The sequence below is a fragment of the Nycticebus coucang genome, chromosome 9 (assembly GCF_027406575.1).
Source record: "Nycticebus coucang isolate mNycCou1 chromosome 9, mNycCou1.pri, whole genome shotgun sequence".
Lineage (NCBI taxonomy): Eukaryota > Metazoa > Chordata > Mammalia > Primates > Lorisidae > Nycticebus > Nycticebus coucang.
Genome location: NC_069788.1, coordinates 48,865,849 through 48,891,832, shown reverse-complemented (window position 1 = coordinate 48,891,832; position 25,984 = coordinate 48,865,849). Strand labels below are relative to the sequence as shown.

At 47.7% G+C, this 25,984-nt stretch overlaps 2 protein-coding genes across 2 annotated transcripts; one reads left to right on the top strand and one right to left on the bottom strand.

Annotated features, from left to right (window-relative positions):
- The first annotated feature begins 4,041 nt into the window (after positions 1 to 4,041).
- Positions 4,042 to 22,069, top strand: LOC128594839 (MHC class I polypeptide-related sequence A-like). The gene is made up of 6 exons (XM_053603685.1): positions 4,042 to 4,104; positions 16,028 to 16,267; positions 16,525 to 16,800; positions 17,370 to 17,450; positions 17,556 to 17,672; positions 20,110 to 22,069. The coding sequence occupies exons 2-6, from the start codon at positions 16,126 to 16,128 to the stop codon at positions 20,271 to 20,273; spliced, it is 780 nt and encodes a 259-aa protein (XP_053459660.1). The 5' UTR covers positions 4,042 to 4,104; positions 16,028 to 16,125; the 3' UTR covers positions 20,274 to 22,069.
- Positions 22,070 to 25,094: 3,025 nt separating this feature from the next.
- Positions 25,095 to 25,744, bottom strand: LOC128594846 (phorbol-12-myristate-13-acetate-induced protein 1-like). The gene has a single exon (XM_053603697.1). It carries the CDS (start codon positions 25,469 to 25,471, stop codon positions 25,316 to 25,318), a length of 156 nt encoding a protein of 51 aa, XP_053459672.1. The 5' UTR covers positions 25,472 to 25,744; the 3' UTR covers positions 25,095 to 25,315.
- Positions 25,745 to 25,984: the final 240 nt, after the last annotated feature.

Genomic DNA, 25,984 nt, shown 5'->3' with positions numbered 1-25,984 from the left:
GGGAAGGACCTGAGAGTGTAATAGGCTCTGGAGCTGTGTGTAAAGCCCTGCCTCTAGACCACCTGCTGACCCACGTTCAGACTCTTCCCAGGTATCAGTCATTCCCAGGACCCCAAGGAAATCAAATCCCAGTGCCTCGGTGTGGGCAGCTCCCTAGGAGGGGCTGTGTGTGGTATCCCATACTTTTGCCTCTTAAGCCTTCTTTCAATATTATAAATTAAGCCAGGTTGGCTTAGTATGGTGTTCTAAAAGTGGGGTCCTGGGCGGCGCCTGTGGCTCAAAGGGGTAGGGCGCCGGTCCCATATGCCGGAGGTGGCGGGTTCAAACCTAGCCCTGGCCAAAAACTGCAAAAAATAAAAATAAAAATAAATAAATAAAAAATAAAAGTGGGGTCCTGAAATAATCAGCATGAGCATCAGCTGGGGACATGTTAGAAATGCAATTTTCTTTTTCTTAATCCAGGCCTGCCACCTAGTGTCTATAACAGTGATTTTCTTTCTTTCTTTTTTTTTTTTTTTTTGAGACAGAGTCCCACTATGTCACCCTTGGTAGAGTGTTATAGCGTCATAGCTCACAGCAACCTCAAACTCTTGGGCTTAAGCAATTCTCTTGCCTCAGCATCCCAAGTAGCTGGGACTACAGGCGCCCACCACAATGCCTGGCTATTTTTTTTGTTGCAGTTGTCATTGCTGTTTAGCTGGCCCGGGCTAGGTTTGAACACTCCAGCCTGGGTGATGTGGCCAGCACCCTACCCACTGACCTATGGGCAATGCCAACAAAGATTTTCCTTTTTTTTTTTTTCTTCTTCTTCTTCTTCTTCTTTTGAGACAGAGTCTTACTTTGTCACCCTTGGTAGATTGCTGTGACATCACAGCTCACAGAAACCTCAAACTCAAAGTCTTGGGCTCAAGCGATTCTCTTGCTTCAGCCTCCTAAGTAGCTGGGACTACAGGTGCCCACCACAATACCCTGTTATTTTTCGAGACGAGGTCTTGCTCTGGCTCAGGCTGGTCTCGAACCTGTGAGCTCAGGCAATCCACCGGCCTCAGCCTCCCAGAGTGCTAGGATAACAGGCATGAATCACCATGCCTGGCCTTTTTCTTTTTTGGTTAAGACAGAGTCTCACTTTGTCTCCCTGGGTAGAGTGCTGTGGGGTCAGAGCTTACAGCAACCTCAAACTCCTGGGCTCCATTGATTTTTTTTTTTGCAGTTTATGGCCAGGGCTGGGCTTGAACCCGCCACCTCCGGTATATGGGGCTGGCACCCTATTCTTTGAGCCACAGGCACTGCCCCTCCATTGATCCTTTTGTGTCAGCCTCCCAAGTAGCTGGGACTACAGGCATCTGCCACAATGCCTAGCTATTATTTACTTATTTAGAGACAGAGTCTCATGTTGTCACCCTTGGTAGAGTGCCATGCCATCATAGCTCACGGCAACCTCAAACTCTAGGGCTCGAGTGATCTTCTTGATTTAGCCTCCCAAGTAGCAGGGATTACAGGCACCCCCCACAACACTGGGCTATTTTTAGAGACAGGGTCTCACTCTTGCTCAGGCTGGTCTCAAACTCCTGAGCTCAGGCAATCCATGCACCTCGGCCTCCCAGAGTGCTAGAATTACAGGAGTGAGCCATCACGCTTGGCCCTATAGCAATGATTTTCTTTCTTTCTTTCTTTTTTTTTTTTTGAGATAGAGTCTCAATCTGTCACCCTGGGTAGAGTGCTGTGGCATCACAGCTCACACACCTCCAACTCTTAGGCTTAAGAGATTCTCTTGCCTCAGCCTCCCAGGTAGCTAGGACTACAGGTGTCCGCCACAATGCCCGGCTAATTTTTGGTTGCAGTCGTCACCATTGTTTGGTGGGCCTGGGCTGGATTTGAACCCATCAGCTCTGGTGTATGTGGCTGGCGCCCCAGCCGCTTGAGCTACAGGTGCCGAGCCTATAGCAGTGATTTTCAAGTGGTGTGCAGTGGCACACTGGTGTGCTGTGAGAGGATCTTAGGTGTGCTGCGAAAAATTTTAAAGATCATTAATTAAATTCTTTTTGATAGAAGTTCGAAGCAGAGTAAATATATTCCTTTTTTCTTTTTCTTTTTTTGAGACAGACTCTCACTCTGTCACTGTGGGTAGAGTCCATGGCATCATCATAGCTCACAGCAACCTCAAAGTCTTTGGTCTTGAGCAATCTTCTTGCTTCGGCCTCTCAGTAGCTGGGACTATAGGTGTGGGCCATTATACCTGGCTAGTTTTTCTATTTTTAGTAGAGACAGGGTCTCACTGTTGCTCAGGCTGGTCTTGAACTTCTGAGCTAAAGCAATTCACCTGCCTCAGCCTCCTAGAGTGCTAGGATTACAGGCATGAGCCACCACACTCAGTCAAATATATTCTTTTTAAAAATTTTTTTTGATCAATATAATTTAAGTGTGCCTTGGAAGTTCAACTATAGGTTCAAGTGTGCTATAAAAAAAAAGTTGAAAAACACTGGTCTATAGCAATGTAATTTTCAGGCCCTATCCCAGACCCCACTGAATCAGAAGCTCTATATTTTAATAAATCCTACACCAGAATTTTTTCTTTCAAGTTAGCTTTGCCCCCCTGTCACTCAAGTCTCAATACTGAGTAGCTGTGATTTCTGAACAGTCAGATGTGGGATACATTTTCTTGCTAGGTGATCCTAAATCAACCTAGTCTGAGTCCTGGCCTGGCCCATGGAAAGAAATCCATGTCCTGGATTCTGAGCTGTACTCTCTTGTTCTCAGTGTCTGTCAGGCTCCTACTTATATATCAAAACACAGCTGAAATATTATTTCTTTTGTTGGGTTTCTGTGACTCCTTGGTCAGAGTGATGGTTTGTGTATACATCCAAAAACCAAATGCACATGTCCTACTAACCACTTGTGTTAGAATTTCTGTACTGATCTCTGCCTAAGCAAGACTGGGTCAATGTTGAGGGCAAAGAGGGTTTGGTTCCTCTGACCAGCTCCTCTAAAGACAATGCCCAGCACACAGCAGATGTTTGAGAAATGGTTACCAGATGAATGGGTTGCCTGGGATGGCCTAGCAGACAGGGCCGTGGAACAGGAAACCACAGGCAAAAGTGGCTCTTTGCCGGGCTGGCGGAGGCTCACGCCTGTAATCCTAGCACTCTTTGATGCCCAGGCAGGTAGATTGCTTGAGCTCACAAGTTTGAGACCAGCCTGAGCAAAAGTGAGATGGAATCTCTACTGAAAATAGAAAAACTGAAGTAAGAGGATCACTTGAGCCCCGGTAGGAGGGTGCTGTGAGCTGTGACACCAGGGCACTCTACCTAAGGCAACAGCTTGAACTTCCATCTCAAAATAAATAAATAAATAAAGTGGCTCTTTGCTGGTCCACAGAGCCCCTTAATGCTCACTTTGGAGCCCTCCCATCTGTCTAGTCTCCCCTCATCAGGCACTTGCATGGCCCCCAGAGCCCATCTCCTCAGACTCTACCTTTGAGGACCACCCTCCAGATCAGCCAGGTGCAAATTCAGAAGTAACTTCCTGCCTCAGTACCAAGTGCTTAGCTGCAACTCTGAGGCCAATTTCCATGGGAGTTGAGAGATTATCCATTTGAGATGTCACTAGCAGGTTGGGTACGGTGACACGCCTATAAGCCTAGCACTCTAGGAGGCCAAAGCAGGCTGATTACCAGAGCTCAGGAGTTTGAGAACAACCTGAGTAAGAGTGGAACCCCCTGTGTCTAAAAACAATAGCCAGGCATTGTGGTGGGCACCTGTATTTCCTGCTACTTGGGAAGCTGAGGCAAGAGGATCACTTGAGCCCAAGAGTTTGAGGGGGCTGTGAGCTAAGATGCCACAGTATTCTACCCAGGGCAACAGAGAAAAAAAAAAGGAAAAGAAGTATTTCTTGCTTTCCGTACGCCAGGGCATCTTGATCTTCAGTTCTCCCAGTAAACTCAGGGTGGAGGGGGGAGGATGGCGCTGACTAGAAATGGCCAAGCAGTTGAGCACAGCCCAGTCCAGGGTTATATAAGAGATAGCAGGGGGGGGGGGAGTTTCTCTTTCACTTTCGGAGGCAGCTGTTACACCCAAGGTCTGAGAAGAGAAAGTTGTCTTTATTCTCGTGAGTCCAGGGGTCCAGAGGGGAGAGGGTGGTAGAAAAAGTAGTTTCTGGGTCAGAGAAGAAGGTGGGTGGAGAGGTTGGGGCGAAGTGAAAGGACTTTGTACAGAAGACGATCTGAAGGGTTGATGGGGCAAGGGTAGCCAGTCCTGGATTCTGGGGAGTGACTTGTGTCCAAGCCCAAGATCATTAGGGCCTCCTCTTCTCCTAGAACAGCAGTTTTCAACCTGTGGGTGGCAACCCCTTTGTTCCATTTGTAACAACACAGCAATTAGGAAGGTTGAGAACCACTGCCCTAGAAAGTGGGGAATCAGCTTCATGTCAATCAGCTTCATATCTCCTGGCCATCTCCTCCAGGAGATGTTTGTTTGCCTTGGAACAAAACTTTCATATTTAATATTGTTATCATTTTCTTTTCTTTTCTTTCTTTCTTTTTTTTTTTTTTCAGACAGAGTCTCATTCTGTCACCCTCAGTAGAGTGCTGTGGCATCATAGCTCACAGCAACCTCAAACTCTTGGGCTCAAGTGATTCTCTTGCCACAGCCTCCCAAGTAGCTGGGACCACAGGTGCCCCCCCACAGTGCCCTGCTATTTTTTGTTTGTTTGTTTATTTAGCAGGCCTGGGCCGGGCTTGAACCCACCATCCCCAGTGCATCTGGCTGCGCCCTAACCACTGAGTGACAGGTGCTGCCAATTGTTATCATTTGCATTGAAGTATTAAAATTCTTCTTTAGAGTGAACTGAACTGAGACATACTGAGGACATTCTGCAAAGAAGGTAGACTTTGTGGAGAGAAGGGCTGCGGAGCACCTGTCAGGGGCGCTGAGTCCTCTCCTTCTCTGCCCTTCACTACCTTTGTGACCTTTGGCAATGAAAATAATCTCTCTGAGATGGGGTCAGGACCCCAGTCACTGCTGAGATTAATAAAGTATGATGATCAAAATAAATAATTAATGGGCTTGGTGCCCATAGCACAGTGGTTATGGCACCAGCCACATACACCAAGGCTGGTGGGTTCAAACCCAGCCTAGGCCAGCTAAACAACAATGACAACTGCAAAAAAAAAAAAAAAAAAAAAAAAAATAGCCGGGCATTATGGCGGGAACCTGTAGTCCCAGCTACTTGGGAGGCTGAGGCAAGAGAATCGCTTAAGCACTAGAGTTTGAGGTTGCTGTGATGCCAAGGCACTGTACTGAGGGCAACATAGTGACACTCTATCTCAAAAAACAAACAAAAAAAATTGATTAATGAGTCTGGGTGTGGTGGCTCATGCTTGTGATTCTAGTACCCAAGGAGGCTGAGGCCAGAGGATCCCTTGAGCTCAGGCGTTCAAGACCAGCTAGAGCAACAGTGAGGCCCCTTTCTATACTAAAAATAGAAAAACTAGGTGGGCATTGTGGACAGCACTGGTAGTCCCAGCTGTGGCTAAGAGTTTAAAGTTGCTGTGAGCTATGATGACGCCATGGCACTCTACCCACAGCAACAGAGTGAGACTGTCTCAAAAAACAATCAAAATTGTCCAAATGGTTATATAAAGTGATTAAGTTTGAGGACCACTGGCTAGATACTAAAGCCTAAGAGAATGTGCATTAGGGTAAATCTTTCAGTAGAAGAAGGCTTTCCAGATGGCATTATTATTAAGATAGAATTCATATACCACGTAAATTACCCTATTAAAGTGTATGGTTCAGTAGCTTTTAGCATAATCAGAAGATTGTGCCTATATAATTGGGAACATTTTCTTTTCTCTCCTTTTTGTTTAAAGGCTAGTCAAGAGAGGCAGTGGGAGTGGAGAAGGAACAATTAAATTTGTAATTGGTTGAGATCAATTAGTTGTAAACACCACTGCAGTGGGACCAGCCCCATTGGGAAGATTTTAGGATGAGGTGAGGTCTGCTGGGTGAGAAGGTACAGGTGACAGCAGTCTGGAGGAGAGAGACTGTTGAAGCAGTGGCATCCTGGGGGGACAGGTTGAGAAGATCAGGGAGGCCACCCTGGGGAGATGTCAGAGAAGTGGGGGTTAATGCCAGAATGTATGTCATGGCAGCTGTGGGTGTTATGTGTTAAATTCCTAATGGGGCACTGTGGGTGGCCTGGAATACTCTGGTTATAACTGGGGCAGGCACAGTGTTTGGGAAGCCTGAGCGGTGTTCCAGGTGGAAGGTAGAGAGAAAAGCCTGAACTAAGGGAGTGAAAAAGGGTTGAGGGAGCTGACTTTGAGTCTTAGAGAAGCAGGGGACAGGAGAAATCAGACGGGATCAAGGAGCAGGATGCTGTTAAGAGAAACAGGGGAGCGGGAGGGGGAGGTGTGGTGAGAGAAGTGCAGGTTGTCCTTGCAGACCCTAAGGCAGGTGGCGAAAAGGAGTCTGGGGAAAGCTTGTTGTTGGAGTGGACCTTGGGGAGCTGCTTTATTAGGCCTGTGATCACCCAGGGGCTGAAGTGGTAGAGTTTGGACACTTGCAGGATGTGGCCACAGGAAAGGAGACCTGGCCTCCAGTCAAAGAGAAGGAGATTAAAAGCTGAAACGCCTGAGAGTGTTTGGCTTGCGAGCGATTCAACTCGGGGAGGTGCTTCTGAGAGGCAGAGGTGGCTCAAATCTGCAAATAGGTCTGAGAATCTGGTCACTGATCACATTGCCAGTAACTCTGTGCGGGTCGAGGGGGATGTGTTTGGGGCAACAACCCCGCGCGCTCTCTTCTCTAAGTCAGTCCCAGAGGGAACCAGCGGAGGCCGAGGACGGCCTGGCCATCTGAAGGAGCTTGGCGAGACCAGCTCTGCTTGCTGTGGGCGTGCGGGGGATGGGGTGGTGGCCGAGGCAGGGAAGGGCGCTAGAGCCCTGGCGGTACTCATCAGCTTGGGACTGTGCCCTCGGTAAATCGGAAACGCTCGCTGGGTTCCGCAGGTGGGCACCGGAACTTTTCTAGCGTCAGAACTTTTCTACCAGGTGTAGCGCTTATTGCTCGCTCTGGATTGGCCTGAAGTTCCGCGGCGTCGGTGCCGGTGTTCAGTTCATTGGATGAGCGGCGAAGGAGGGGCGGGGCGAGGCGAAGCCCGGGGAGTTGGCGGACTCCGGCGCGGGTCATCTGTGTTTGCAGCTGGCGCTGTGGCTGAGGGACTGGCCGCGATGGTGGCAAAGTTGGGGCCCATGGAGGTGGGCCGTGTGCTGCTGCTCCTGGCCCGCGCTGCCCTTTTGGTACGCCTGGGGGCCGCTACTGGTGAGTGGAGTGTCTGGCGGTCCTCAGCGGAGCCGGAGCCCGGGAGTGTTTTCAGGGGTCTGGGTGGATGGCGGCGGGTGTCGAGCTGCACAGGTGTCTGGTGAGGTGGCGGAGGTGGGTAGAAGGAAGAGCTGGACTCGGCCCGGCCCCGTCGCACCTCACTCCTGCTTTTCCAACCTCTTTTCAGTCCTTTTCGGGATCGCTCATCCCCAACCCCGCACAGCCCCTCTTCCCTTTGACTCACCAACACCCCCTGCCCTGCTGCATTTTCTTCTGGTTGCGCCGTGCTCTGGTCCCTTTCTCTTCCTTTTCAGACATCCTGGTCCTTCTTGCCCCGAGGTTCCTGAGTTGCCTCTGGGGTTGCTCCTTTGAATGGGGTTCGAGTACCTTTCGAGTTCTGCTCGGGTAACCGTTTTCCCCGGTGTCGGGGACCAGCTCTCACGTTCTTCTGAGCCCTGTCTTCTCCGCGGAGTCAGCCTGTTCTCAGCTCTGGGGCCCCAGTACCTGGAGTTAGGGGCCTTCCTGTCTTGTGACCAGGAGCTGGCACTTTGTCCTGCTGCTGTGGGGACTGTGGCTGCTCCTGACCCTCAGGTGTGGGGAGTTTGCGTCTTCTGAGGCCAGGGATTCTTCCTGTGACTCTCTCAGTCCCACCTCTACTCTCCCCACCGCCCACTCCCTGGGGTTCTCTCCTCCCTTGTATCCTCCACCCCCCACTATTAACCCTATGATCTGACCACACATCTCCCACCTCCTCCCCCGCCTGCCTCACCCCTTTCCCTTCTCCCATACACTTCCCTGCCTCCCTGCTCTCCCTTCCTGGCCACAGTTCTCTGATCCATTTCTAGGGTGCCCTCTGCCGTCACCCCCTACTGCACTACTGCAAGGCTCTTCTCCTTCCCTAGGGCCCTTCCTGCTAGGAGCCTTCACCCAGTGCTGCTGGTATGCCACCACTTCCAATGCCCTGACTTTCTGGTGGTGCCTTCCGTCCAAGGGTCTTCTCTCCATCCCACTCCCCTCCGGCTGTTCCAAGGGAATCCCTGATGAGAATGACACTCAGGCCCTAACGGGGACCAAGGCAGAGTAGTTCCCCTTCTCCCCATACAGGTGCTTGCTTGTGCCCTGCCTTGCTGTGGCCCCTGTCCTCTCCTTCATCCTGAGCCTCACCCTTCCGAGGCTTGCTCTGCAGCCCATAGGAGCTGCCACTGCCTCTCTCTGGTTCCTCTGGGCCTTTCCACCCAGAGGAGGGACCTCATCTTGCTCTCATCCCTTGCCCAGCTGCCTGGGGCCCTCACCAATTTCTCATCATTCCTTGCCCCCGCCTTCTCTCACCCAGAGACCCCCCTTCTCTCTTGTCCTCTCTTGACCCAAGTTCTCCCAGGTTGCCCCTGCCCCTTGGGTGCTCACCTCACCCCAATCCTTGCCCTGACCATCTCCACTTCCCCACCAGACCCCAAATGGGCTCTTCATCTACCTGTTTCTTGACCCTCATCATTCCCTTTTGATTCTTTGACTTCCTACAGCATGTCTCCAAAATCTTAGTTTTGCCTTGTTGTTGGCTGTGGTCTTCCCCTAGTGTGGACCTTCTCCCAGCACTATCTTCTTCCTGGATGGTTTTCTAACTCTGACCCTCTTTTAGGGAGTGACTGCTCCTCTTCAGCTCTGCTCCTCTCTGCAGACCTTTCCTCAGGCTGTGGCTCTGGCCTGGCTGCTTTGTTTTCCCTCCTTTCTAATTTTGTATTATTCTGGGGTACACTGTGCTGGTTCCTTTTTTGTTGTTTAATTGTGATTAAAATATACATAACACATTTTACTGGTTTTAATCTTTTTCAGTGTACAGTTGTGTGGTATTAAGTGCATTCATGTTTTTGTACAATCTGAACCTCTGCAACCTTGAACAGCACCTCCCCAATTCCTTGCTCCCTGGCCCTTGGTGACCCCATTCTACTTTCTGTCTCTATGAACCTGACCATTCTAGGTATGTCATGTAAGTGGAATCATATAATATTTATCTTTTTTTCTGGTTTATTTGACTTACCATAATGTTTTCAAGGTTCATCCATGTTGTAGCATGTGTCAGAACTTAATTCTTTTCTTTTTTTCTTTTTCCAAGGGAAGGATTTTTTTTTTTTTTTTTTAAAGATAGTGTCTCTCTCTGTTAGTCCAGTCTAGAGTGCCATGGCATCAGCCTAGCTCACAGCAACCTCAAATTCCTGGACTCCTGGGTTCAGGCATTCCTCCTGCCTCACTCTCCCAAGTAGCTGGGATAAGTAGCTGGGAAGCACAGGCACCCACCACCATGGCCAGCTCATTTTTTCTATTTTTAGCAGAGACTGGGTCTCACTCTCCCTCAGATTGTTCTCAAACTCCTGAGCTCAAGCAACCCAACTGTCATGGCCTCCCAGAGCACTAGGGTTACAGGTGTGAGCCACTGTGCCTGACCTCCTTTGCCCATTTTGGAATGGGTAGAATGTTTTGTCATTTTTGCATCGTTAAGAGTTCTTTGTACATATATTCTGGGTATTAATTGCTTATCAGATAGGTGACTTGCAAATATTTTCTTCTGTTAGGGGGAATTGCTTTTTCATTCCCTTGATTGTGTCCTTTGAGGCACACATGTTTTATTTTATTTTATTTTTTATTGTTAAATCATAGCTGTGTACATTAGTGCAATCAAGGGGTACAATGTGCTGGTTTCATATACAGTTGGAAATATTCTCATCAAACTGTTCAACGTAGCCTTCATGGCATTTTCTTAGTTATTGTATGTAGACATTTGTATTCTGCATTTAGTAAGTTTCCCCTGTACCCATTCTAAGATGCACCGTAGGTGTGGCCCCACCCATTACCTCCCTCTACCATAACCTCCCCCCTCACTTCCCCTTCCTTAGCCCTTTCCCCATAGTCTTGTGCTATAGTTGGGTTATAGCCTTCATATGAAAGCTATAATTTAGCTTCATAGTAGAGCTGAGTACATTGGATACTTTTTCTTCCATTCCTGAGATACTTTGCTAAGAAGAATATGTTCCAGCTCCATCCATGTAAACATGAAAGAGATAAAGTCTCCATCTTTCTTTAAGGCTGCATAATATTCCCTGGTATACATGTACCACAATTTGCTAGTCCATTTGTGGGTTGTTGGGCACTTGGGCTTCTTCCATGACTTAGCAATTATGAATTGGGCTGCAATAAACATTCTGGTATAGATGTCTTTGTTATATTGTGATTTTTGGTCTTCTGAGTATAAACCTAGTAAAAGAATTATAGGATAGAATGGCAGGTCTATTTTTAGGTCCCTAAGTATTCTCCAAACATCCTTCCAGAAGGAATGTATTAGTGTGCATTCCCACCAGCAGTGTAGAAGTGTTCCCTTTTCTCCACATCCACGCCAACATCTCTGGTTTTGGGATTTTGTTATGTGGGCTACTCTTACTGGGGTTAGGTGATATCTCAAAGTAGTTTCGATTTGCATTTCTCTGATGATTAAGGATGATGAGCTTCTTTTTCATGGGTTTGTAGATCGTGCGTCTGTCTTCTTTAGAGAAGTTTCTCTTCAACTCCCTTGCCCACCCTGAGATGGGATCACATGTTCTTTTCTTGCTGATATGTTTGATTTCTCTGTGGATTCTGGTTATTAGACCTTTATCGGAGGTATAACCTGCAAATATTTTCTCCTATTCTGAGGGCTGTCTGCTTGCTTTACTTACTATGTTCTTGGCTGTGCAGAAGATTGATCAGGTCCCAGTAGTGTATTTTTGATACTGCTTCAATTGCCTGGGGAGTCTTCCTCATAAAATATTCACCCAGGCCGATTCCTTCAAGAGTTTTCCCTGCACTTTCTTCAAGTATTTTTATAGTTTCATATCTCAAGTTTAAATCTTTTATCCAGTGAGAGTCTGTCTTAGTTAATGGTGAAAGGTGTGGGTCCAGTTTCAATCTTCTACAGGTTGCCAGCCAGTTCACCCAGCACCGTTTGTTAAATAGGGAATCTTTTCCCCACTGAATGTTTTTAATTGGCTCATCAAACATCAGATAACGGTAAGTAGGTGGATCCATCTCTTGGTTCTCTATTCTGTTCCACACATCTACTTCTCTGCTTTTGTGTCATACCATGCTGTTTTGATCACTATGGATTTATAGTACAGTCTCAGGTCTGGTAGCGTGATTCCTCCTGCTTTGTTTTTTTTTTTTTGTAGAGACAGAGTCTCACTGTACCGCCCTTGGGTAGAGTGCCGTGGCGTCACACGGCTCACAGCAACCTCTAACTCTTGGGCTTACACGATTCTCTTGCCTCAGCCTCCCGAGTAGCTGGGACAACAGGCACTCGCCACAATGCCCGGCTATTTTTTTTTTGTTGTTGCAGTTTGGCCAGGGCTGGGTTTGAACCCACCACCCTCGGCATATGGGCCCGGCGCCCTACTCACTGAGCCACAGGTGCCGCCCTCCTCCTTCTTTGTTAATTTTCTTTTCTTGTTGGGTCTTTCCCTGGTTTAGGGATCCAGGTGATGTTTGCTTCGTAGAATGTGTTGGGTAATAGTCCTTCTTTTTCTATATTTTGGAAGAGGTTTAGTACTATAGGTACTAGTTCTTCTTTAAAGGTTTGGTAGAATTCTGACGTAAAGCCATCTGGTCCTGGGCTTTTCTTTTTAGGGAGATTTTTTATAATTGATGCTATTTCAGAACTTGATATAGGCCTGTTCAACATTTCCACTTCGTGCTGGCTAAGTCTTGGTAGGTGGCGTACTTCCAGGTATTGTTCGATTTCTTTCAGATTTTCATATTTCTAAGAGTAGAGTTTCTTGTAGTATTCGTTAAGGATTTTTTGAATTTCTGAGGGGTCTGTTGTTATTTCATCATTACCATTTCTGATTGATGAAATTAGAGATTTTACTGTTTTTTTCCTGGTTAGGTTGGCCAAAGGTTTATCTATTTTATTGATCTTTTCAAAAAACCAACTTTTGGATTTATTGATCTGTTGTATAATTCTTTTGTTTTCAATTTCACTTAATTCTGCTCTGATTTTGGTTATTTATTTTCTTCTGCTGGGTTTGGGGTTGGAGTGTTCTTCCTTCTCCAGTTGCTTGAGATGCCCCATTATGTTATTAACTTCCTCTCTTTCCATTTTCTTGAGGAAGGCTTGCAGTGCTATAAATTTCCCTCTTAGGACTGCCTTTGCAGTATCCCAGAGGTTCTGGTAGTTCGTGTTTTGATTGTTTTGTTCCAAAAATTTTTCTTAATCCCATCTATAACTCATCTATCCTTCAGCATAAGGTTGTTTAGCTTCCATGTTTTCATATGGGTATGCAGGTTCCTGTTGTTGAGTTCAACTTTTATTCCATGATGGTCTGAGAAGATGCAAGGAATAATTTCTATTTTTTAAAATTTGCTGAGGTTAGATTTGTGGCCTAGCATGTGGTGGATTTTGGAGTATGTTCCATGGGCTGATGAGAAGAAGTGCATTCAATTTTGTTGGGATAAAATGTTCTGTAGATGTCTGTTAAGTCCAGATGTTGAATGGTTAAGTTTAAATCTAAAATTTCTTTGCTTAGCTTCTTTTTGGAGGATCTATCCAGCACTGCTAAAGGGGTGTTAAAATCTCCAACTACTATGGAACTGGAGGAAATCAAGTTGCTCATATCTGTTAGAGTTTCTCTTATAAATTGAGGTGCCTTCTGTTTGGGTGTATAAATATTAATAATTGAGATCTCATCATATTGAGTAGTAGTACCTTTAACAAATATGAAGTGTCCATCCTTATCCTTCCTTATTTCGGTTGGTTTAACGCCTATTGCGTCTGCGAATATGATTGCAACGCCTGCTTTTTTCTGTTTTCCATTTGCCTGGAGTATAGATGACCATCCCTTCACCTTGAGTCTATATTTGTGAGGCATACATGTTTTTAATTTTTTTTTTTTTTTTGAGAACAAGTGAAACAGCTCCTCTCTCTGTAGCTCTGAGAGGGGAGAAAGTTGGGAACCCTGGATCTTTACAGGCGGCATGGGTGAATAGGCAGGTAAGGCTATACCCAGGGATGCCCACATCATGCCCAAAGGACTTAGGGCCAGTGCTGGACCCTGTTTGACAGGCAGACAAAAGGCCAGCAGAGGGCAAGGCTGGGACCCCACTCAAGGGTTTGCTGGTGACCTCACGGTGGATGCCTGGGCACTGGCCCACACTGTTCAATCTATTCCTACTGTCTCTGGAGATTCTTAGATGGCAAAGGGTAGGTTGGCTTTGGTGGGGGCCATCGCCTCATTTCTCAAGAGGGAGAGACTTCCAGAAGGAAATGCTGGAAAAGAAATTCAGCACCCTGGGCCTCCGTTTCTTTATCTCTTTGAAGTCCGTGTTCTCTTAGTAGAATGGGGATAAGGTCTATGATAGGACAAACGTTGAATACACAGTTACCTAGCAGGGTTTGGAAAGTTGTTAGTACTGGGTGCTTGGCCTGGGTCCGTGGCAAACCAAGTGCTGAGTCCTAGCAGATCTGTCTCTCCATCCAGAGGCTCCATGCTAGGGCATGGTAGGTGAATGGGGTAATGAGGGAACACTCTTGCTGCTCCCCTCCACCTCCGCACCAGGGCAGGATGGAGTCCCCTGCACACATGCATGCCCACCCCTCCCTTCCTCCCAGGATGCCCTCAGTTGAACTGGATCACCAACTGTCCCCCGCCAATCCCTCTCCCCAGCCCCATCTACGAGATATTTTTAATTTTTTTTTTTTTTTTTGAGACAGAGTCTCACTATGTCACCCTTAGTAGAGTGCTGTGGTACCATAGCTCACAGCAACCTTAAACTCTTGGGCTTAAGCGATTCTTTTGCCTCAGCCTCCCAAGTAGCTGGAACTACAGGCACCCACCACAACACTCGGCTATTTTTTTTGGTTATAGTTGTCATTGTTGTTTTTCAAGCCCAGGCTGGGTTTGAATTCCCACCAGCTCTGGTGTATGTGACTGGCGCCTTAGCTGCTGAGCTATGGGCACCGAGCCTATCATTTTTTTCTTTGTTGTCTCTGCTTTGATGCCATATCCATGAAAGTGTTGCCAAGTTCTATTTCATCAAGATTATCCTCAGTGCTTTCTTCTAAGAACTTTTTAGTTTTAGTTCTTGAGTTTAGGTATTTAATTTATTTTTGGTTAATATATTTTTTTAATTTTTTGAGACAGAGTCTCACTTTATCACCCTTGGTAGAGTGTTGTGGCATCCTACCTCATAGCAACCTTAAACTCTTGGGTTCAAGTGATCCTCTTGTCTCAGTTTTTTCATTTTTAGTAGAGATAGGATCTCACTTTTTTTTTTTGAGACAGTCTCACTATATTGCCTCCAGTAGAGTGCTGTGGCACCACAGCTCACAGCAACCTCAAACTCTTAGGCTTAAGCAATTCTCTTGTCTCAGCCTCCCAAGTAGCTGGGGCTACAGGTGCCTGCCACAATGCCCAGCTATTTTTCTTCTGTTGTTGCAGTAGTCATGGTCATTTTTCAGCTAGCCTTGGCTGGCTTCGAACCTGCCAGCCTTGGTGTATGTGGCTGGCTCCATAACCACTGTTGTATGGGTGCCAAGCCATGGATCTCACTCTTGTTCAGGCTGGTCTCAAGCAATCTGCCCGCCTCAGCCTCCCAGAGGGCTAGGATTACAGGTGTGAGCCACTGTTCCCAGCCCATTTAGTTAATTTTTACGTGTGTGTTAAGGGTCTAACTTCATTTTTTTGCATGTGAACATCCACTTTTCCCAGCACCATTTGTTGGAAACATGAACTGACTCTCGAGACCTCTGACACGTGCCTGTCCCAGGAGACACTAGTAGGTCCATCTACCTGCTCACTTGGGGCCTTGCCATGCCATTCCACTTTGAGCCCAAGCCTACACTGTTGCTTCCCCCTGGGATGCTGACCTCAGTCTAAACTACTTTTTTTTTTAGACCGAGTCACCCTGGGTAGAGTGCCATGGCATCATAGCTCACAGCAACCTCAAACTCTTGGGCTCAAGTGATTCTCTTGTCTCAGCCTCCCTAGTAGCTGGGACTACAGGTGCCTGTTACATGCCTGGCTAGTTTTTCTGTTTTTAGTAGAGATGGGGTCTCACTCTTGCTCAGACTGGTCTGGAACTCCTGAGCTCAAGTGATTCTCCTGCCTTGGCCTCTCGGAGTGCTAGGATTACAGGCATGAGCTACCCCACTCTAAACTTCTCTGGGGCCACAACCTTCCTGCCTCTCCTACTTCACAGCCACGTCCTCCCTTCCCCCCTTGTCAGTGATGAGCCTTCCCCAGGGGCCGCTGCCCCCACTCTCAGTTGCACCTCAGCCTGTCTGTGCATCGCAGTTGCTCAGGCCAAGGGGTCCCTCTTAGCTTCAGTCCCTGCACATTCTCTCCTCCCCTCTGGCCAGGACTTCCTCCCACTACTGGCCTCCATGCTCCTCTGTGCCCCCTGCAAGGCGGCCTCTCTCCTGACCTCCTGCCCATACCTTCAGGGAAAATGTGGCCACTCTGCCATGACAGCTGGTCTGTGCCTTTGCCATCTCCATTCCCCCTCTTCCATTCCTCAGTCCTCTTCATCTTTCCACTTTTCCAATTTTCCTTGCATTTGAAATCCTTATTCTTGTCTGTTTGCTCATGTGTGTTTTCTGCATCCTCATGAAGGTCAGGGGGGTAGAATCTGTTAGACTCTGAAATGAAGTTACTTCCAGGAAGAGGTTTCATCTGTGGTTTGCTCTTCCTCAGGGTCCCACAGACTTCATTACAACGTCACAGTGGTGTCCGAGAATGGATCTGTGTCATCAAAGTTTCTCGCTGAGGTGCATCTGGATGATGAGCTCTTCATGCTCTATGATGGGCAGAAAGGCAGGGCAGAGCCTCAGGTGCCCTGGGCAGAACCATTCCTGGGAAATGAGACCAAAGACTTGAAACAGAATGGGAAGGCTCTCAGGATGACGATGGCGCAAATAAAAGACCAGAAAGGAGGTGAGAGTGGGCAGGGGGCAAGGGTGGGGCCTTTTCTAGGAGATTTGGAGGCACTGAGCAGTGACCTGTCTCTTCCTGCTGGATCTGGCTGGGGAGGGGGTGAGGACAGGGTCAGTGGAGCTCAGCGGGGAGAGAGCCAGTCCTCAGCCAGCACAGGGGGACAGAAGGAGGGTCAGGGAGGGGTCCCCTCTGGGCTGCATTTCTCCCTGGAGTGGGAAGGCGAAGGTTTCAGGGAACTGAGACATCACTTCTGGCAGGGTTAGGGGCAGCCTGGCATTCGCTGCAGGAGATAACGGAATGTGAGATCCACAAAGACAATAGCACCAGTGGCTTCAGGCATTTCTACCATGATGGGAAGTTCTTCTTATCCCAAAACCTGAAGACTCAGCAGATAGTGCCCTCGTTCTCAAGAGCTAAGGAAATCCGGAAGATCTTGATTACAGAAGCCATGACACACGCCAGCCCTGTGCTGGCAGACTGTGTGCATAAGCTACAGCGACATCTGGAATCCAAGATGGGCTTCAGGAGAGCAGGTACTGACCTAGTTCTGCAGGAGTCACCCCACCCCCAGCTCTGTCCTGAGGACCCTTCTCGTACTGTGGTTGCACATTCTGTTGGTGTATTGTGTTCTGATTAGCCTCTCCTGTTAGAGCCACTGGCTCAAGACAGTAGGTCAGCGACTGAACTGTTTAGTGTCATAATCCGGGAAGGCAGTGAGCCTTCTGACAGAAGCCTGCACCTGGGACGTGGGTGTCAGACAGGAGCGCAGCCCTCAGAGCTGGGGCTGTCCTCCCTGCCTCCCAGACTGCCTGTCATGGAGAGTCCCTCCTGGCCCACGGCCCAGGAGCCCACCCCTGACATCCTCCTCAGCATCAGCACAGGGACCCGAGGGCAGTAGACCACTTTCCCAAGGCCCTTCCTCTTTCTTGCCAGTCTCGAGGAATGGAACCTAGGAGGGCAACAGGCTTACAGAAGGCCTGGGGTCAGTGAGGGCGTCAGGCAGTGGGGGAAGAGTGGGAGGACCCAGCGTGCTCCCTGTGTCTCCTGTGGAGGGAGCAGGGCTTGGCCCTGGGCCTCACTGCCTCTCCTCTTCCTTCTCCAGTACCCCCGACAGTAAATGTGACCCACAGTCAGGTCTTGGATGGCTACATGGGACACGGCAGGAATCAGAGCACTGACACAGGTGAGCCTTGGGTGACCCTGGAGGCTTCTGTCTCAGGGAGGGCTGGGTTGGGGCCGGGAGAGCAAAGAAGTCTATGCCCTGAGTCTGATGAGGCCCTTTTCTCAGGGAATGCCCGGAGGCCTTGGAGTCGATGGCTAGCCATTCTCTGTGCCCTTATTTTTGCCTCGCCTATGGTGTATTTCTTTTGGTTAAAGAAGAGGACATCAGCTGCCGGAGGTCCAGGTGAGAAAGGGGCACGGGCTGGAGATGGAAGTGCCCCTGTCTGGGCAAGCGGGTTTCCTCCTCCGTTCCACTGTGTAGACAGGTGTGTAGGTGATGGGCTTTCTGGAGAGAGGGTGGAAGTCAGGGAATTTGGGAGGTAGCAGGAGCCACATCTCCATCTCTATCCCTTAGTCCAGCTGGCCAGGGCTGGTGAATGTCCAGCTGTGGCTTCTTCTCTCTGCAGGGTGAGGAGTGGGCAGCAGAGAGGGCCATGGCATCTGCTTTGCCCCCAGCCCCAGCTTTCTGTCTCCCAGGCTCACCAGGGTGCAGCTAGAGGGGTGTGCTGGGCATCCTGTGCTGATAGTGAGGGCCTAGGTTGGCATGGCCTCGGAGGGAACAGGTAGTGCAAACGTCTGTGGCCTGCAGGAGGGTTAGAACCCAGAGAGGAGGGAGAGAAGGCGTGACATGTCTGGGCCCTTCCTTCCCAGCATCCCTTTCCCCAGGGTCTCTAGTCATCATGAGGACACCAAGAAAAAGCCCGTGGAAGGGGTCACTGGCTGTGCAGCCCCCTGTGACAGATGGGTCTGAGCACGCAGGGTCGCCTTCTGTGTACTTTGTACCTCATGTGGCTCCTCCAGGGACTGTCTAGAGAGTGTGGGGTCCTCTGGGTCCCTTAAGACCTGTACTCTTTCTAGGTCCTCTTCACCCCTATGGCCCTTGCCTCCTTGAGTTTCTCTGGGGATAATGTGGAAGGGGAGAGAAGCAGATGGCCCTGGAGTGTGTGGCAGTAGGGACCAGCCACACATAGCCCGTGTCGGGGCAGATGTGGTCACTGAGTTTATCCCACCTCTGGGTTTCCCTGTCCATGTTCCAAGGACCATGTATTTCAGGGCATTTGGTCTGTGCTCTGTGGCCTCTCCTTGCTCCCTACCCCTCCAAGCCAGTTCCTCTTTCTCAAGGTAGTCACTGCCTACTGAATTTCGAGGAAGGAACAGGACAAATAATTCCCCAGGATCAGGTTGCTTGAGGGGAGAGGAAAAGAGAAATAGGAAGTTTGACTTTCTGCAAAGAAAGAAGTAGTGCAGGGGACAGTGAGAGGGTGGGTGCCCTGGAGACTCAGGTCTTTCTGTCATTTTTCCCACTTCTGAGACTGGCACTAGGGGTGGGGTTGGGGGATTTCTCATCTGGGAACCTAATTGTGCTGTCAGTTGGCCCCCCAGGCATGCGCAGAAGGGCCAGTTCATTCCCTGCAGCTGCCCTCCCCCCAGGTCCAGGTGGCAGCTACAGCAGGGACACTGCAGGTTTGTCATGGTTCCTGCTCTCACCTCTGCATCTCTCATAGAGGGAGCATCAGTTCTGGTTCCCCGTGGGCAGGAATGGCGGCCTTGTGGGTGACTGCGGCATTGGCCACAAAGAGGCTGTGTGTGTGACATGCACAATTCTCACAATTCCAGCTTTAAATGTTAATGTCCAGGAATGATGTTTATAATTTCAGCTGGATAATCTTAATAGGATTCGTCCATTATGATGTTATGAAGCATATTAGATGAAACGGGAAATCCAGTTGTGGATTTCCTTCTCCAGGAGGGGTCGTGTGGAGACCGCAGATGTGGCAGTGGAGTCTCAGGCTGCAGAGGGTGGACAGATGCTGTCACATCGAGGGGTCTCAAGAACCCCCCTATTCAGCAGGGAGAAGATCCCTTGGGGTTTGGAGGGCAGAGGCCTGGGCAGAACCCAGCTAGAAACAGAGGCAGGAAGGCCAGGGCGGCCTTCTCCAAGCAGCAGCCCTGGGATGGAGCTGTGTTTTTAGGGGTGAGTGGACCAGGCAGGAGCAAGGATGGCCCAAGTGCAGGTCTCAAGCCTGGGCTTCTCAAGACGGTAAGGGGAGGCCAGGCCTCCTTGAGCTCCAGGGTCAGGTCAGATGCAGACCCAGTGGCAGCCACATGTTTTAGTGCTGGGCCTGGGGATCCCCTGGGCTTCCTGCTGGGCTGTCCAGTTAGGAGTTGCTGGCTCAGGGCTGGGAGGGAGGACCATGAGCTGCAGGTGGAGGGTAGAGCCCACAGTGCCCAGGGCTGCCTGGGTGTACAGGCGCCTCCGCAGGTAGGGGGCCTGGGGCCTGAGGGGAGATGGGCTGTAAATATGACCTACTCCAGGTTCCTTTGAGGAGACATCTGGCCGTGTTGGGAGGGCACTGGGTTCCTCCTCAGTCTCGTCCTTTAGTCCTGCGGCCCTTTAACTCCCCATTGGGCACAAGGCAGGTGCCATTGTTGATGAAGTCACAGGAGCAGGCTGGTGGGACCTCAAAAAGCAGGGTAGGAGGGAGAAAATGTGGGCGTGTCACCTTCCCTGGAAGGAAGGTTGAATCTGATTTTGGAGAGCTGAGGAGGGAGAAGTCTTGAGGGAAGGAAAGGCAAAGCTCTGAACCCAACAAGACATTCATTGGTTTCTCTCCTTCTAGATCTCGTGAGCCTGCACGTCCTGGACCAAGGCCAAGTTGTGACAGGAGCCCATGAGGGCACCACACAGCTGGGGTTGCAGGCTCTGCTGTTGGCTCCTGGGGCCACTGGCCACGCTGAAGGCACCCAGACCTTGCAGCCAGGTGGCCTGGCCTCACCTCCTTGACGGGACCTTACCAGCACGTTCCCTCTCAGTGACTCAGTCCCCTCATTTGTGAGGTGTTCCTAGCACTACCATATGACTACTTTATTTTTGTTGTTTTACTATTTATCACATTTTAAGGTATCATACGTGCAGTAAGTGTGTCAGGGGAGCTTTGTGTTGAGTGTCCTTGGAGTGACTCCCCCTGGGGAACTCTGACCTTGGGAAGTGCTTTCTTGGCACTTGGAGGACCCCATGCCACCATCACATTCTTATGCCTGACCTGGTATGCATTATGTCTGTACAGTTTTATGTAATAGAAATTTACTATTTAAATATACATTTCTGGTTTGTGTCTCACTTCCTGTGTCTGGGAAGGGACTGTGTGTGAGGTTCAGGAAAAAATCTCCCCCATCTTCTCCCCACCAGCTTGGTGACTGACAGATTCTCAGCAAAACAGAGGGCTGGGACAGGAGGGTGGGCGATCCCTGGGGCCAAGTTTGGGTCTTCATCCTGTGGGGAGCAGCTGCCCTGAAGGGTTGGAGCCTTCCTGTCATGATGAGAGCCCAACTGTGATGTCGGGGAAGGGACAGAAGGTGCTTTGGATGTCCTGATGTTATAGAACAGGGTCAGTGTGCTGCTGTGCTGAATGTCTGCTGGAGAGAAGTGACTAAGGTAATGAAGGATAAATGAGCCCAGAACGTGGATGAGTAAAGAGCCTCAGGGTCTCCTACCCTCAGTTCAGACTAACTGGAGAAGGGAGGTGGGAGGTAGGATGTTCCCCTCTAATCCCTGATGCTTGGTTCCCCTGAGTACTTGTTGTGGGGCACACAGGTGGCCAGTGCTTTTCTTGGTCAGGGCAGCTTCAGCCTCACCCATGCCAGGCAGTGGTGGCCAAGTGCTGTAGGGTCCCTGACCAAGAGACCAGGGCAGTGGTGGGATCCTTCTGAGTAGCAGGATCAGGACCTGCCTGGGAACAGGAGATGGATGAGGGACCCCATTAGGTCCTGTTTCCCCAACCTGGCTTCACAGAGTAACTGATAGGGAGCTGGAGCGGGGAATTCATTCATACATGGCTTATCCAGAGATGAGTTTATTGACATATTCCTTTGTGTTTTTATTCAGTGCTGATGTCATCGTATATACATTTGTGCATGCATGTTCTGTGTTTAAGTATTCTTGTGTTTTAGTTAAACTTCAAGTGTCACTTGTACTAGTTGTCATCAGGCCTATAATCTTATATTCATTGAAGTTTTTATTTTAATCAAAGGTATAATTTTTTTTTTTTTTTTTAGAGACAGAGTCTCACTTTGTCACCCTCGGTAGAGTGCCGTGGTGTTACAGCTCACAGCAACCTCCAGTGGGCTTAGGTGATCCTCTTGCCTCAGTCTCCCGAGTAGCTGGGACTACGGGCGCCCACCACAACACCTGGCTATTTTTTTGTTGCAGTTTGGCTGGGGCCACGTTTGAACCCACCACCCTTGGTATACAGGGCTGGCACCCTACCCACTGAGCCACAGGCACTGCCCCAAAGGTATAATTTTTTATTTTGATCAAAGTTATAATTGTCCAAGACCAAAAAAGTCAAATACTTGCACAGGATTTTTCAAGAAAAAGAAGTGTCTTCTCTGCCTCTCCTCAATGTCTACCTTCCTAGAGGCAACTGCTTTTGACTTTTTTAGGTGATTCTTTTGACTCCTACCTCCATATCTCTAAATACCTTTCTTTTAATAATACTGCTTGATTTTTCACTTACATTCATTGTCTGTTACATCTCACAGTGATGGATGCAAAAGCTAATAGTAATTGTTCTCTTTCACTCTTCCATCTTCTGTATGCATGCACGTATATAAATATCTGTTTTATTTTTTTTTTTAATTATTTTTTTTATTTTTGGCCGGGGCTGGGCTTGAACCCGCCACCTCCGGCATATGGGACCGGCGCCCTACCCGTTGAGCCACAGGCGCTGCCCTAAATATCTGTTTTAGAGGCCGGGTCTCACTCTGTTGCCTAAGCTGGAGTGGAGGGACATGATCATAGCTCACTGCAGCCTTCAACTACTTCCCAATATATTCATACAGTAATTATGTGTAGCTGAGTCATTCCCTGTCCTTTTCCATGACTAACCCTCTCATATGTCAATTTTACTGTTAATACTTTTCACCTCCTACACAACATTTGTTCTCCCTGGAGTTAATACTTGCCTTTGTTTTTGTTTGATTACTTTCTAGGTGCTCTCATTAATTTAACTTTGATATTTCTTTTTAAAGTTAATTTTTATTTATTTATTTATTCTTCAGACAGAGTCACCCTCTGTTCCTCTGGGGTTGAGTGCCATGGTGTCATAGTTCATAGCAAACTCAAACTCTTGGGCTCAAGCAATCCTCATGCATCAGCTTCCCAAGTATCTGAGAGCACAGGTGCTTATGGCAGCAACGCCCAGCTAATTTTTCTATTTTTTAGTAGAGAAGGGGTCTCGCTCTTGCTTAGGCTGGTCTTGAACTCCTGAGCTCAAGTGATCCTCCCATCTCAGCCTCCCAGAGTGCCAGGATTACGTGCATAAGCCACCACACCCAGCCTAACTGTTGATATTTCTTCTATTTGTATGACTCTTTTAAGAAGCTGGAAAATGTGGGTATTCTATTAACTTTATCTTCTTGGAAATATCCCTCCTGGGCCCTTCTGACGTGCTTCATTTAGACTGGAGGCAGGCATCTATATCCAGAGCAGAGCCCTCATCCTGGGACCTCCCTCCACTACCACCTGGGGCAGTGCTTTTCTTTTCTTTCTTTCTTTTTATTTTTTTCCAGGGTAACAGAGAGATTTTTTTCTTTCTTTTTTTTGAGACAGAGTCTCACTCACTACGTTGCTCTTGGTAGAGTGCCTTGGCTTCACAGCTCACAGCAACCTCAAACTCTTGGGCTTAAACAATTATCTTGCATCAGCCTCCCAAGTAGCTGGGACTACAGGCACCTGCCACAATGGCGGGCTTTTTTTGTTGCAGTTGTCATAGTTTAGCTGGCCCGGGCTGGGTTCGAACCCACCAGTCTGGGTGTATGTGGCCAGTGCCATAACCACTGTGCTACAGGTGCCAAGCTAGGCAGTGTTTTTCCATGTTGTAGAGCCACTGAGGATCCTGCCAAAATGCAGACTGACTCAAGATGACCAGGGGGCCTGGGAGCCTTTCTGTCCAGTTTCATGAGATGCCAATTCTGCAAGGCTGTGGATGACAGCTGGGGAAGCAAGGCTCTGACTTTGTCTCTCTCCTGTATTGTATCTCCATTTTTCTGTATCTTTTTCCCCCAGGGAAAGCACATACTAATTTTTTTTTAATGGTGATAACTTTTAATAGTTTTATAGTAACAGCATACCAATTTTCATATGTGTACATACACTATGGTCTTTAAATAGTTATAGACCATAAATACCCATATGGCAAAATATCTACCTCAAAGCGGGAAAAACATCTTTCCAACTAAATAAACAGCCTTAAGTAATACGGAGAAAAACAAATGTGTGGTAATTTTTCATCAAAAGTAACTATACCCTATATTATTTTTATTGTAAAAATTCAAGTAGTTATAAAATCCTTGTCTCATAACTCAAAAATAGAACTTTAACACACACCTTCAAATGAAATAAAAATATTTTGATTATAAATAGATAAAATAAATAGTTACTTCTGCTGAAATTCTATCATGCCATTATTTTCGTGTATGACTATATGGGATTTTCATTGTGAATAAGAGATATCTGTCCCTTTTTAAATCAAAGTATATTCTAATTATGAAAATATTTATTTCTTTTAAAAGATCGCTTTTCATAGGATACACACTGATTAGTATTTTAATTTTTAGGAACATCTTTAGAACATGTACTGGCCTTAATACATTTTAACTGCAGGCGGTGCCTGTGGCTCAGTGAGTAGGGCACCAGCCCCATATGCCGAGGGTGACGGGTTCAAACCCAGCCTTGGCTGAACTGCAACAAAAAAAATAGCCGGGCATTGTGGCGGGCACATGTGGTCCCAGCTACTTGAGAGGCTGAGGCGAGAGAATTGTCTAAGCCCAGGAGTTGGAGGTTGCTGTGAGCTCTGATGCCACGACACTCTACCAAGGGCGATAAAGTGACTCTGTCTCTACAAAATAATAATAATAGTAATCATAATAAAATTTTTAACTGCTTCAGTTGAAAAGTCAAGTTGTACTTTTTCCATTTTCCTTAGTTATACAAAATCCTCTTTTCTCATTTTATGTTCAATGTGCAAGACTTTGGCACCAAGTAATCCTCTTCTAAAACCCAATTTTTTCAAAGTTATTTTCCAGTTTTCCACACTTTCCAGTTAACCCCACGGAACACATTTAATGAAAGTCATCCGAACACAAGCAATACAATTTCAATCAGAACAAACAAATTAACTTATTTTACATTATGTAGTGACCTATGCAATCTACATTCCTTATAACATTCAGTGTTCTCAGAATGAAATTTGTCCTTTTAAAAGACAATATATATATAAACCAAATAATATACAGTGCTCTGGAGTTGACACTGAAAAGCAAACAAACAAAAAAAACCCAACACTGAACTGCTTCTTTCAGCCTTAATCTTATTTTCTTTTTTTTTTTTTTTTTTTAGGTTTTTGGCTGGGCTAGGTTTGAACCCGCCACTTCCGGCATATGGGACCGGCGCCCTACCACTTGAGCCACAGGCGCCGCCCATTAATCTTATTTTCAACTCCTTTTATACCAGGCTGGGCAATGACCTTCAGCAAAAATAACAGAATAATTCTGTAACTAAAATAAAGCATTGTTTTCAAATAAACCAAGTAGTTTCACAATGTTCTCACATCCCCAAAAATGACATACGAAAAACCCAACAAAAATTCTTCTGAGGTGTTTCATCTTCACTTCTCAAGGGCATCCACAAGCGAGTGAATGCTCCTTCTCACTCCTCTCAATTACAATGAGACCCCTCTTCGAATTGATGAAATTTGTACCACTTGCACGTATTGTGGGAAACTTCCCCTTCGAAGGAGTCCCCTTATGCACAAGTTTTTGTTGCAGTCAGGTTCCTGAGCAGAATTTGTTTATCAGATTCAGAAGTTTCTGCCGGAAATTCAGTTTGTCTCCCAGTCTCCTGAGCTGAGCTGCGCATTCCTCCTCGAGCCCAGTCCGCGCAGGGCTCGGTTGCGCGTTCTTACGCGCCTTGGTCCCAACCATCTCTGCAGGTGCCGCCGCGAACGCCGCTGCGCATCCCGGGGTCTCAGTCTCCCAGCCCGAGCACCCTCGGGCGTCTGCAGGATGCCAAATGCGTGCGGGCAGCCGGGTGGGACCAGGTGGCGAGGCCGGAAAAACGAGAAGCACGAACCTCTGAGATACTCATTATTTTTTATTCATTGATGTGCTTTCTTCCTAAAATTGTAATAGGACAGTGTGATGTAAATGTTTCTAACTCTATATGAAATCAGCACATTGTACTCCATAAATGCATTAATGTATATATGATATATGCATTTGTGATTTAAAGAAAAACAAAATAAAAGAGTTGTCTTAGGTCACATATTAAATACACAAATACTAATGAAAGCTGATGAGCAAAAAAAGAGATCTGTGCATACTTTTCATGATATCTACCATCCCAGCAAAAAAGTCCTCACATAATAACCCTAATTATGCAGTAGCCCAATTCAGAGTCTTAAAATCATCAAGAAGGGCCCAAGTTTGGGATCACTA